Here is a 13,212-nt window from a genome sequence, read left to right as displayed (position 1 = left end):
GTTTGAAAAGTTTAAAGCACTAAAATAGTATTCCTGGTTTTTCATGGGGGTAGCCTGAGACATTAAAAGAAGGAAGTTATATTCCAAACGGTGACTTCTACTGCTTTTCTACTTTTAGGAATTTTCTAGCTTTCCATAGTCAAACACTTTTTCTAAGTACTGAGTGTTTGTAATATAATTTTGTTAATATGAAGTTGTACTACTGTGTTTTTTGAATTTTTGTCCTGGTGCATCATATTCTAAGGAAACTCTAGGGAGTGAAGTGAAGCGATAAGGAGAATTGGCAGGAACACACTGACCAGAGTAGAAAGAAGAGAAGTTTGTTTCATACCTTCAATAGGTTTTGGTACAAAATGTGATGAAGGCTTGGTTTTCTTCACTCTGTTCCCCTTCATGATTTGCCCTTCTTTATTGAGTCCCAGGAACCATGCTCGGCCTGATTCTTGCTGACGGTACAGGGTGGAAGAATAGATCACATAGTAGTTTTCAAACACAGATTCCTTAAACTTGCATTCTGGAGTGAAAACATCCTGCAGGGAGAAAAATAATAGAAAAGAGAGAAAGGATTTTAAAATGAATCAGCAAATGCTTAAATACAATGGACCTGAAATATAGGTCTGCTGATAAGAACAAGTGAGAGGGAATTGTACATAATTTATTTTAGCCCCTGGTTATAAAGATTCATGATGCAAAATTAAGAAAAAAGATTCTCTTTCTGAACAGCCTTCACCCTACAGAAGAGAACTGCTTAGGCTAGAGTCACTCATTGGGCTAATATCAAGACTGCGCCCAGGTCCAAATGCTGATCACAGCATGTTTTGTAAATTTAAGAAACTGGCCATTGAACATTTCAGTGGCCCTTAGCATTTATACTGGAACTCAAAGCCAAACAAAACAGCACACACAGTCTCGCCAGATGTTTCTGAAGTGTCTATGCTAGATGTACAGAAATCTATTGCACAGCCAAGGCTGCTTGAACCACAAAATCACCTGTTTACTACCTCTTTGCTGAATATAAGTAACTCCCCCTTTAATTTTTGGGAACACTTGTTTTGTTTTTACTTAGTAATCAAATTCTCAGATAAAAACACTTAGAAATAAGTAGTAGAAAAAAAATATTATATTACATTGTTTGATCTTCAATGAAACAAAATGAGATTGTAAACAAACAAAATGAGTTCAAGAAGAAACCTGGTGGTGAACACACACTGGTAGTGTACAATATGCAGATGGTACAGTATAGAATTGTACATCTGAAACGTATATAATATTATTAACCAATGTCACCCCAATAAATTCAATAAAGTTTTTTTAAGAAAGAAGAAACCTGAAAAATCCTTCAGTTCAACTCCATTCTTTGACAAGTGAGACAACCAAAGGTTATATGATTAATTCAAAGTTACACACATACACACAAAAATTAGAGTCAATGCCAGACTCACATTTATTGCTTCACAATCACTGCCTCTCAAGCCCATATTTTCTGCCTGTATCTTGTTTATTGACTTATGATGAAATTTTATAATAACTTTAATAAATACTTTGGCTGTTGAGAATAATACTAACATAAACATGGGAGTAATGATATTTCCTCCATATCATGATTTTGCTTCACTTCCTTTGGATATATCCCCAACTGAAATTGCTGGATTATGAATTAGTGTTATAAACAAACCAAAAAAATAAGGAAATGGTAGCTATGTAAAATAATGGATATATTAATTAGCTTGATTATAATGAATATTTCACAGTATATTCATATATATCAAATCATCAAGTTGTACACCTTAAATATATATAACTTTTAATTGTTAACTATACCTCAATAAAGCTAGAAAAACACCCCATTATGAGTTAAGCATAGCTAAAATGAAAAGGTAGATTTATGCCAAATGTTGACAAGAATGTGGAGCAACTGGACCTCTCAGACTTAAATGATGGGAGAATAAATTGATAAACTACTTTGGGAAAATGTTGGGCAATATTTATAAATATAAGTAGATTATATTGATCTAATAATTCTACTCCTGGATTTATGTTCAAATGTAATATACCCATTTATATTCATCCCTTGGTATCGGCATGGTGTTGGTTCTAGGATCCCCGCAAATCATCAAAATCTGCAAATATCCAAATCCTTTATAAAAAATAGCATAGTATTTGCATATAACCTATGTAAATCTTCCTGTATACTTTATATCACCTCTAGATTAACTATAATACCTAATACAATGTAAGTTTTATGTAAATAGTTGTTATTCTGTATTGCTTAGGAAATAATACCCCCCCAAAAGAAAGTCTGCACATGTTCAGTTCAGATGAAACTATGGTAGGCCTAAATCCACAGTACACATCAACACAACATAACATTTTTTTCAAATATCTTTGATACAAGGTTGGTTGAATTTATGAATGTGAAACCCATGGAAACAGTGGACAGACTGTATCTATCTATCTATCTATCTATCTATCTATCCATCTATCTGTCTCCCAAAGACATGTATAAGAATGGTCATAGCAGCCCTATTTATAATAGCTCCAACTGGAAACAGCCCAAATGGCCATCAATAGTGAAATGGATGTGTAATATTCAGACAATAAAATACTACCAAACAGTGAAAAGAACAAACTACAACTATAAGCAACAATATATCTTCATCAGGGAGGGTAGTTATTGAGATGAAGCTTGGGGAGAGGACTCTGGGGTACTGATAATGATCTATTTCTTGATCTAAGAACTTGTATGAGTGTGTTTTGTTTGTGAAAATTCATTGAGCTCTATTAGGATTTGCACACTTTTTATATATGTTATTTGTCAAATAAAAATCCATAGAAGGGTAAAAAGTATGGTGAAGATTAAGTAAAATAGTAAATATTATTTCCTCAAATCATTCTCCTTTTCTTAAAAGCAAGTTTTTCCCATATGATGGGTTAACATAGGATGCATGGTAACTTTATATCAATAACAACCATTCACTTATAGGTTATAGACAGATTTTGTTTAAGATGAAAATATAACAGTTTCAGAGCAGAGAACTTATTAAAAGAAAAATATATTTTCCATTATCTCTCCAATTCTTTATACTTCTCATTTTTTAATTTATTTCTATTACAGTTGACATTCAATATTATATTAGTGTCAGTTTCTACTTCTCATTTTCTTGTTGTTGTTGTTTTTTTTTTCCTGAAGTTGGAAACAGGGAGGCAATCAGACAGACTCCCGCATGCGACCGACCGGGATCCACCTGGCATGCCCACCAGGGAGCGATGCTCTGCCCATCTGCAGTGTTTCTCTGTTGCAACCAGAGCCATTCTAGCGCCTGAGGCAGAGGCCATAGAGCCACCCCCAGCGCCCGGGCCAACTTTGCTCCAATGGAGCCCTGGCTGCGGGAGGGGAAGAGAGAAACAGAGAGGAAGGAGAGGGGGAGGGATGGAGAAGCAGATGGGCGCTTCTCCTGTGTGCCCTGGTCGGGAATCGAACCCAGGACTCCTGCATGCCAGGCCAATGCTCTATCACTGAGCCAACTGGCCAGGGCCAATTCTCATTTTCTTATTGTAGGCATATAATGCATATACTTACATGTTTTATTTACAAACAGTGCTTGTAAAACTGTTTAAGTTAAAACTCACCACTTTAATTACAATATAACATCAAGACATAAAAAGAACACAACAGAAAAAGAGAATTTCTAACAACATGTAGAGAAATACACAATAAATTGTTTCTGGAAAATATTTTTTCTTTAAATTTCAGGTACATTTTCCAAATTGACAAACTAATCTTTGATAAATCAGTAAACCTCTTTGAACCTCGATTTTCCCTACTATAAACTGAAGACACATTTACTGCAGACTTATGGGGACTTAAAGATTATACAACACATGCAAGCTCTTTAATAACTATAAACACCCATATAATTAATCGACATTTCCTTCACAAAAACTACTTTGAGATCATAACTTAAAAAATATTTCTACATTTTAGCATGACACAGAAGAATGTCATGTGATTCACTCACAACCACTTTTGCTCCTCCTAGCTTTACGTGCAAAATGTATGTTTTCTTTTTTTTTTTTTTTTTTTTGCATTTTTCTGAAGCTGGAAACAGGGAGAGACAGTCAAACAGACTCCCGCATGCGCCCGACCGGGATCCACCCGGCACGCCCACCAGGGGCGATGCTCTGCCCACCAGGGGGCGATGCTCTGCCCCTCCGGGGCGTCACACTGCGGCGACCAGAGTCACTCTAGCGCCTGGGGCAGAGGCCAAGGAGCCATCCCCAGTGCCCGGGCCATCTTTGCTCCAATGGAGCCTTGGCTGCGGGAGGGGAAGAGAGAGACAGAGAAGAAGGAGGGGGTGGGGTGGAGAAGCAAATGGGCGCTTCTCCTATGTGCCCTGGCTGGGAATCGAACCCGGGTCCCCCCGCACGCCAGGCCGACGCTCTACCGCTGAGCCAACCGGCCAGGGCCTAAATGTATGTTTTCTAACTCATGTAGAAATATATGATTTGTCTAATTCTGTATAGTTGATATAATTAAATTGTCCCATATATATGATTTATCTTTATCTTATTCATTGCAGATCCCCAATTCCTCCCTATTGCTCTGGGTGTAATAATCCATGGAATAAATGTGAAATGAATAAATGTACACTCATTGTACCACAGGACTGGTCTCCTTGCTGTTTCTCAAAAACAACAAGCATAACCCATTTCAAATCCTTCACGACTGATAACCTTTGTTCTTCAAAACCTCTTCCATAACATGAACACAGCTTGACCTCTCCTTTCATTAAAGTCACTGCTCAAATGTGACTCTCAGAGACCTTCCCTGACTACCCTTAATAATTTAGTACTTCTTCCAGTCACTTTCTAACCCTTTTTTCTTCATAACACTATCTGCCACTATATTACATATGAATCGATTTAAGCTTCTTGATGGTAAGCACTATGATTGTTATATTCATTTGTATTCTTATCAGTTCTTGGACTTAAAATAAATATCTATTTCAACAAAATAAGTGGGTTAAAAGGCATTATAAGACCTGGATTTTTATTTTTGCATCTGTCTAATTTGTGTTCAAACTAAGAAAATCATTTTTCTCGTTAGGTTCCCTATTCCCCTAAATATAAAAGCACTTGTTGAATTGCACAATAACAAATATCCCTTTTGGCTTACGTCTTTTATACTTATATTATTTGTATAAAATAAATAATTTTTTAAATTAAAGAGCCATTAAAAGAATACTGTTATTTCAAAAGTAGTGCTCATGTACCAAAATATGGGGACAATATATTATTAAGAAAACAAAAAATACATAACATAAACAAGATATAATCAGAGAAAATAAACTTTGCTATTACGGAAGTAATTATAACTAGTGGTTCTCTCTGTGATAAGTAAAAATTACTGATTTTTTAAACATACGCTAGATACAAAAGATTCTCCCATTTTGCTATTTTCAGGAAAAAAATGCAAAATCTTAATTCTTTTCAATGTACAAAAGCATCTTTTCTGTTTACTGTGCCACCTTGTTTATTGGGTAGTGTATAAGGAAAAAAAGAATAGAAAACTTGATGATTCTTTAACACAGCTTACATCCAACAACTCCAGAGACAGATGCTCCATTTGATTATATAACCTCTGACTATTTGACTGTGAAGGTTCTGGTTTGCTCATTTCATTAATGGCTTTTAGATGGTCAGAACTTGAAAATCTCAGGTATATTAGCCATTGCTTTGTCAAGTGTATTGTCAGATATAATGATATTAAATCACACAAGAGAACTATCGTTTCCCATCCTGACATGAATCAAAGAAAATGCTAAATTATCTCAAATGAAGCAAAAAACAAAAGCAAAAAACGAAAACCAAAAAAACTGTGTTGCTTTGACTAGAACAAGCCTAGTTTTATAACTTAAGAAATACTCTGCAGATATATAAATCTTTATTTATATACTTTTTTAGATAATTTTTACTGAGAAACTACTGAACTAATTTGTCTAAAAATAAATGTTCTTTGTTATCATATTCTTTGCAGTATCTTACAAAACAACAAGGTAAATCTATGTCATAAAATAATAAAAACTGTGGTATATAAGAAACATAATTATAAAGACAAGACACATAGATTCAAATCCTTCATTTTAAAACTTGAACAAATATTGAATTTCTCTAAAATTTAGTGTCATCTGTAAACTAAGACTAATAATATCATCACTATAGGGCTGTGATTATTAAACAAGACAACAAAGGTGTGATTAACATAGTATCTGGCTTATTACTCATTTTATTTCCTTCTAGTTAAATTCTTCAAGTGATTAACTGATATAAGAAAAGTAGGTTGAGAAAAGTAACTTCACTTGTAGAATCCAAATAGTGTATCCAGAATTTCTCTTTCCTATTAAAGGCTAATCAAAGCTACTTTGCTTAAGGTTAATTTGGTCATCTATACATAGAGCACACAAATAAATCTGACCCTTTCTCTTTTCCTGAAAGAGGATGTTCTTGACATAGCTTTAACACAGACATTGAAGACACTGGAATAATTAAATACTTTGCTTACCTTGGTTCTGTCATCAATTCCAGTGAAGGCTACAGCTAAAAAAAAAAAAAAAAAATCAAGAGAAGGCTGAGACCCTCAAGGGCAGCAATGAAAGAACTGAGAAAAATCACCAAGAGCAAAGATGCGTCATTAAAGACCAAAGCTAAGGCCTTCCACACCTTAGTATTTCAACGTACAAATGTAAAAGTCAGACAGTGAAAAAGGCTTATAAGAGAAAAAAGAGATTCATTTGAAATATGCCGTTGGAGAAGAGCTCTACAGATTCCCTGGACTCCAAAAAGACAATCAAGTGGGTCTGAGAGCAAATTAAGCCTGAAACATCGCTGGAGGCAAAAAAATGCCAGAACTAATTCTGTCTTACTTTGGACATGCTATGAAAGTCAGGGTTCTTTGGGAAAGCTAATGCTCAGAAAGTAGAAGGCAGCAGGAAAAGAGGAAGACCAAATAGGAGATAGATTGGCCCCATAAGAGAAGGTGTCAGCATACGTATACAGAAGCTGAGTAGGGCTTGTTGAAGACCGAATATTATGGACATTATTCATTCATAGGGTTGCTAGGAGCTGTCGCAAACTCAATGGTACTAACACACACATATTTTTGACATGAATCTGAGATGTGATGTGATTTTTCAGGTCCTTAACACCTAATAAGGTACAATACCACATAGCTATTTGATTTAACCACTAGCCAGAAGCTTGCAAATATAAAGGTAGGGTGGGAGTGGGAATTAGGAGGCCAGTGGGTGAAGGGATATATCCTACTACAGTTCTCTGTCATTGTCAAAATTATTTCCAAGATTCTGCAGACAGAGAGCAGTTATTTGGGGAATGGTACAATTCTCCATTAAAAACATCATTGGTTTTTACAAGGTGAGCATGTACACAGTATTTCAACAAATGCCTCACTGATTGAGTTTGAAAATCAAGGCCTCATACGCATTCATGAAAGGGGACGTGTGCCTCTGGTGCCTCAGTCTCTGCCTCCCTTTCTGGGGACAAATTCCCATATTTCAATTTAAACATTGCAATGCTTTTGGAAAGTCATTTTGAATATTCTAAAGAGCCCCAGAAATTATCAACTAAGCCTGGAAATGTGTTGTTTTAAGATGAAATTTCCCTATTTTTAAAACTCCATGTGTCAACATCTTTGAAGTACAAAAAAACCTGGTATCGTGCATAACTCCTGTTGTAAACAATGGTAAAATGTGTACAAATGCATAAGACAATAGTTTCTTGTCACTTGCCAACTGGAATTGCAGGGTTGTAAACTTCAGAAAGAAGATATATGAGGTAAGCACCCATTAAGCCTGGCTTTCTGCAAGGGACTCTTTTCAACCCTCATATGGAAGGATGAAGCTGAAGGACAGCATTTTTGTTCTTCTTTAACTGAAGAGGCAGAGATTGGGGATTAGGACTATAAAGGGCCTTGAATTTGTATATTAAAGTTCCAGAGAAAAGGAAGCTGGTGGAATGAAAGGAAGATTCAATGGGAATTCCCTAAGGACTCTGGGCTTGTCAATAGACTGCACATGCTCAGCACAAGATTCTCAAAGCCTATAAAGTATAGTACAGCTACTGCAGGATCGAGAGCTGAATGAAGATGCCAGAGGTTGTGCAGGGCTGGGGTACGCTGAACTTCTAGACAAGCCAGAAATGAGAGACTTTCATAAGCACATTGGAATTCATTGAAAACTTCAGAAAACAGGTTCTAATTAATGATCACAGCTAAGTAAGATCCCCACCACCACCCCCAGGACTAAAGACAGACAGAAAATAGGCCTAAACAGCCAGCCCTGTGTTATACACACACAGACACACACACACACACACAACCTGATAAGATCAAGAGGATCTACTAAATATTTACCTAAAAGCCAAAGGAAACACACACACACTTTGTCAGAAGATGATCACACTGCACCATAGTATACAATTATCTAACATAAGATAAAAATTACAAACATGGATATAAGTGAGGCAGTGTAAGTAGTCAATAGAAAAGATCACAAGATAACTCAGGTTTAGATGAACAGTTCCTATAAATATACCACAGGACTTAAAGAAAGAGAAGGACATGATTAGTAAAAAAATAGAAACCATCAGCAGCAAAAATGGAAATAATAAAAAAAGAGAACTGAATGAAAATCTTAGGATTGAAAAGGATACTATTTGAACAAAAAATACTTGATGTATTTATTGACAAATGGAGACTGGAAATAAAGGCACGGACAAACCTGCAGACAGATTAATGAAATTATCCAGGCTAAAACACACAGATAAATAAAGATTTCCAAAACATACAAAGAAACAGACACCTCCACTTCACAGTATTAAGCAGCCTAACATATGTGGAAGACAAGAAATAGAATAAAGGTGAAACAATGAATAAATCTGTTTAAATTCATCAAATATAGTACAAATAAAAATTCCTATGGATCCAGATTAAAGAAGCTCAGCAAATTCCTAGCTGGATAAATACACCAAAACTACACTGAGGCACACTGTAACCAAATTTCTGAAAACTAAAGATAAAGAAAAAAAAAAGTGAATCAGAGAAGGGAAAAAGATTCATCAAATCTGTAAGCATTGGAAGCTAGAAGACAATGAAGTGATTAAAGTGCTAAAATAAAACATATATTGAACCCATAATTTTATATCCAGTGCACATAGCCTCTAAAATTGGTAAGGTAAAGTAAAAATATTTTCAGACAAACAAAATGAGAGAATTCATTACTAGCAGACTCACATCAACATAAATGCTAAAAAAGATGTTATTCAGGTTGAAGGGAAATTATACCAAATGGAACGAGGTTATACAGGAAGGGATAAACAGCACTGAAATCATAAATATGTTCACGTATATAAAAGTACATACTTTTTCTTCTTTTAATTTTAAAGCATAAATAATAATAGTGAAGTGAAAGCTATAATGCAAAAATACATGTAGGAATTTCAGAAAGAACAGAGATATAATTGAAATATATATATTATATTGAAATAAAATATATTTTATTGATTTTAATTTATTGTGTTTACATAGATTCTAATGTCACCCCGAATGCATCCCCCCTCCTCCATATTCCCCTGAACATCTCCCTTGCCCTCCTCCCTATAGTGCCCTTCCCCCTTCCCTTCAGGTTTATCCCATCCTATCATCCCCCTTCCCTCTGTTCTCCCTTCCTCGGGTCCCTTTGATTCCTCCTCTGTCTCAATTCTGTTCCTCGGTTCACATTGTTTATTGGATTCCTCAAATGAGTGAGGTCATATGATATTTTTCTTTCTCTGCCTGGCTTATTTCACTTAACATAATAGTTTCATGTTCATCCATGTTGTCGCAAAAGGTAGGATTTCCTTCTTTTTCATGGTCCTATAGTATTCCATTGTATATATGTACCACTGCTTTTTAATCTACTCGTCTACTGATGGACACTTGGGCTGTTTCCAGATCTTCATTCGCTATTGTGAACAATGCTGCCAGAAACATGAGGGTGCATTTCTCTTTTTGAATCAGTGATATGGTGTCATTGGGATGTATTCCTAAAAGTGGGATGGCTGGGACAAAAGGCAGTTTTATTTTTAATTTTTGAGGAATCTCCATACTGTTTTCCAGAGTGGCTGCACCAGTCTGCATTCCCACCAGCAGTGCAGGAGGGTTCCCTTTTCTCCACAACCTCGCCAGCACTTATTCTGTGTTGTTTTGTTGATAGGCGCCATTCTGACTGATGTGAGGTGATATCTCATTGTGGTTTTAATTTGCATTTCTCTAATGATTAGTGATGTTGAACATTTTTTTCATCTGTCTATTGGCCATCTCTATGTCCTCTTTGGAAACTTGTCTATTCATTTCTCTTGCCCATTTTTTGATTGCATTGTTTGTCTTCCTGGTGTTGAGTTTTACAAGTTCTTTATAAATTTTGGTTATTAACCCCTTATCAGACATATTGTTGAATATGTTCTCTTCTCCCATTGTGTAGTTTGTCTTTTTATTCTGTTCTTATTGTCTTTAGCTGAGCAAAATATTTTTAGTTTGATATAGTCCCATCTGTTTATCCTGTCTTTTATTGCACTTGCCCGTGGAGATAAATCAGCAAATATATTACTGCGAAAGATGTTGGAGAGCTTACTGCCTATGTTTTCTTCTAAGATGCTTATGGTTTCATGGCTTACATTTAAGTCTTTTATCAATTTGAGTATATTTTTGTGAATGGTGTAAGTTGGTGGTCTAGCTTCATTTTTTTGCAGGTAGCTGTCCAGTTTTTCCAACACCATTTGTTAAAGAAACTGTCTTTACTCCATTGTATGCTCTTACCTCCTTTGTCAAATATCAGTTGTCCATTAAGGTGTGGGTTTATTTCCGGGTTCTCTGTTCTGTTCCACTGATCTGTATGCCTGTTTTTATGCCAGTACCAAGCTGTTTTGAGTACAATGGCCTTGTAGTATAACTTGATACCAGGAACTGTGATACCTCCCACTTTAATCTTCTTTTTCAAGATTGCTGAGGCTTTTTGTGTTCTCTTTTGGTTCCATATAAATTTTTGGAATATGTGTCCTATATCTTTGAAGTATGTCATTGGTATTTTAATAGGAACTGCATTAAATTTATAAATTGCATTGGGTACTGTAGACTTTTTAATAATGTTTATTCTTCCTATCCATGAACACAGTATATGCTTCCACTTGTTTGTATCTTCCTTGATTTCTTTTATCAATGTTTTATAATTTTCCAAGTACAAGTCTTTACTCTCCTTGGTTAAATTTACTTCTAGGTTCTTTATTTTTTGTTGTTGCAATAGTGAAGAAAATTGTCTCCTTAATTTCCCTTTCTGAGAGTTCATTGTTGGTGTATAAAAATTCCTCTGATTTCTGAGTATTAATTTTATATACTGCCACTTTGCTGAATTCATTTATCAGGTCCAGTAGTATTTTGATTGAGATTTTAGGGTTTTCTATATACAATATCATCTTATCTGCAAATAATGATAGTTTTACTTCTTCTTTTCCAATTTGGATGCCTTTTATTTCTTCTTCTTGTCTGATTGCTGTGGCTAGGACTTCCAGAACTATGTTGAATAAGAGTGGTGAAGGGGGCACCCCTGCCTTGTTCCTTATCTTAAGGAGATTGCTTTTAATTTTTGCCCATTGAGTATGATGTTTGCTGTGTGTTTGTCATAAATGGCCTTTATCATATTGAGATATGTTCCCTGTATTCACATTTTGCTGAGAGTTATGGTCATAAATGGGTGCTGGATTTTAGCAAATGCTTTTTCTGCATCTATTGAAATTATCATGTGGTTTTTCTCCTTTCTTTTGTTTATGTGATGAATCACATTGATTGATTTGTGAATATTGTACCAACCTTGCCTCCCCAGAATAAATCCTATTTGATTATGAAGTATGACTTTTTTCATATACTGCTGGATCCAGTTTGCTAATATTTTATTGAGGATTTTAGCATCTAAATTCATCATAGATATTGGCCTATAATATTCTTTATTTGTGTTGTCTTTGACTGGCTATGGAATCAGAATTATGCTCACCTCATAAAAGGAACTTGAAAGTATTCCTTCTTCTTGAATTTTTTGAAATAGCTTCAGAAGGATAGGAATTAGTTCTTCTTTGAATATTTGGTAGAATTAACTTATAAAGACATCTGGCCCAGGGCTTTTGTTTCTTGGAAGTTTTTTGATAACTGTTTCAATCTCATTTGTTGTCATCGATCTGTTTAGGTTTTCTGATTCTTCCAGATTGCTTTTGAAAGATTATATATTTCAAAGAATTTGTCCATTCACCTAGGTTGTCTAATTTTTTGGCATACATACAGTTCTTCATAGTATTTTATTACCATTCTTTGTATTTCTGTTGTGTCAGTTGTTATTTCTCCACTCTCATTTCTAATTTTATTTATTAGAGTCCTCTCTCTTTTTTTCTTGGTGAGTCTGGTTAAAGGTTCATTGATCTTGTTTACATTTTCAAAGAACCAGCTCTTGGTTTCATTGATTCTCTATAATTTTTATAGTATCTATGTAATTTATTTCCACTCTAATCTTAATTATTTCCTTCCTTCTACTATCTCTGGGCTTTACTTGCTGTTCTCTTTCTAGTTCTTTTAGATGCAGGGTTGTTTATTTGAGCTTTCTCTAGCTTCTTAAGGTATGCCTGTAATGCTATAAACTTCCCTCTCAGTACTGCTTTCGCTGTGCCCCATAAATTTTGAGTTGTTGTATGCTCATTATCATTCATTTCTAGGATTTTTTTTATTTCTTCTTTGATCTCATTGTTTACCCATTTATTATCTAATGACATGCTATTTAGTTTCCAAGTATTTGAGTATTTTTCAGTTTTTCTGTTGTAGTTGATTTCTAGTTTCATGCCGTTGTGATCAGAGAAGATGCTTAGTATGATTTCAATCTTCTTAAATTTGTTGAGACCCCTTTTGTGCCCTAACATGTGGTGTATCCTAGAGAATGTACCATGAGCATTTGAAAAGAATGTATATTCTGCTGCTTTAGGGTGAAAGGTTCTGAGGATATCTATTAAATCCAGTTGATGTAGGGTGCCTGTTAAGGCTGCTGTTTCTTTTTTAATTTTTTTTCTTGAGGCTCTATCTAGTAATGTTAGTGGAGTATTGAAATTCCCTTCTATTATAGTATT

The 13,212-nt window shown here is 35.0% G+C and overlaps 1 protein-coding gene across 3 annotated transcripts in view; it reads right to left on the bottom strand.

Moving 5' to 3' along the window:
• The window catches only part of FGF12 (fibroblast growth factor 12), a 614,868-nt gene that overhangs the window by 41,232 nt on the left and 560,424 nt on the right, over positions 1 to 13,212 (bottom strand). For all 3 annotated transcript variants that reach the window (XM_066241209.1, XM_066241208.1, XM_066241207.1), the window contains one exon: positions 332 to 530. In XM_066241209.1, the coding sequence (XP_066097306.1) occupies positions 332 to 530 (199 nt within the window). The remainder of the gene's footprint in view (positions 1 to 331; positions 531 to 13,212) is intronic.

Source organism: Saccopteryx bilineata, chromosome 8, assembly GCF_036850765.1.
Source record: "Saccopteryx bilineata isolate mSacBil1 chromosome 8, mSacBil1_pri_phased_curated, whole genome shotgun sequence".
Lineage (NCBI taxonomy): Eukaryota > Metazoa > Chordata > Mammalia > Chiroptera > Emballonuridae > Saccopteryx > Saccopteryx bilineata.
This window is presented reverse-complemented; position numbering and strand designations above follow the sequence as displayed.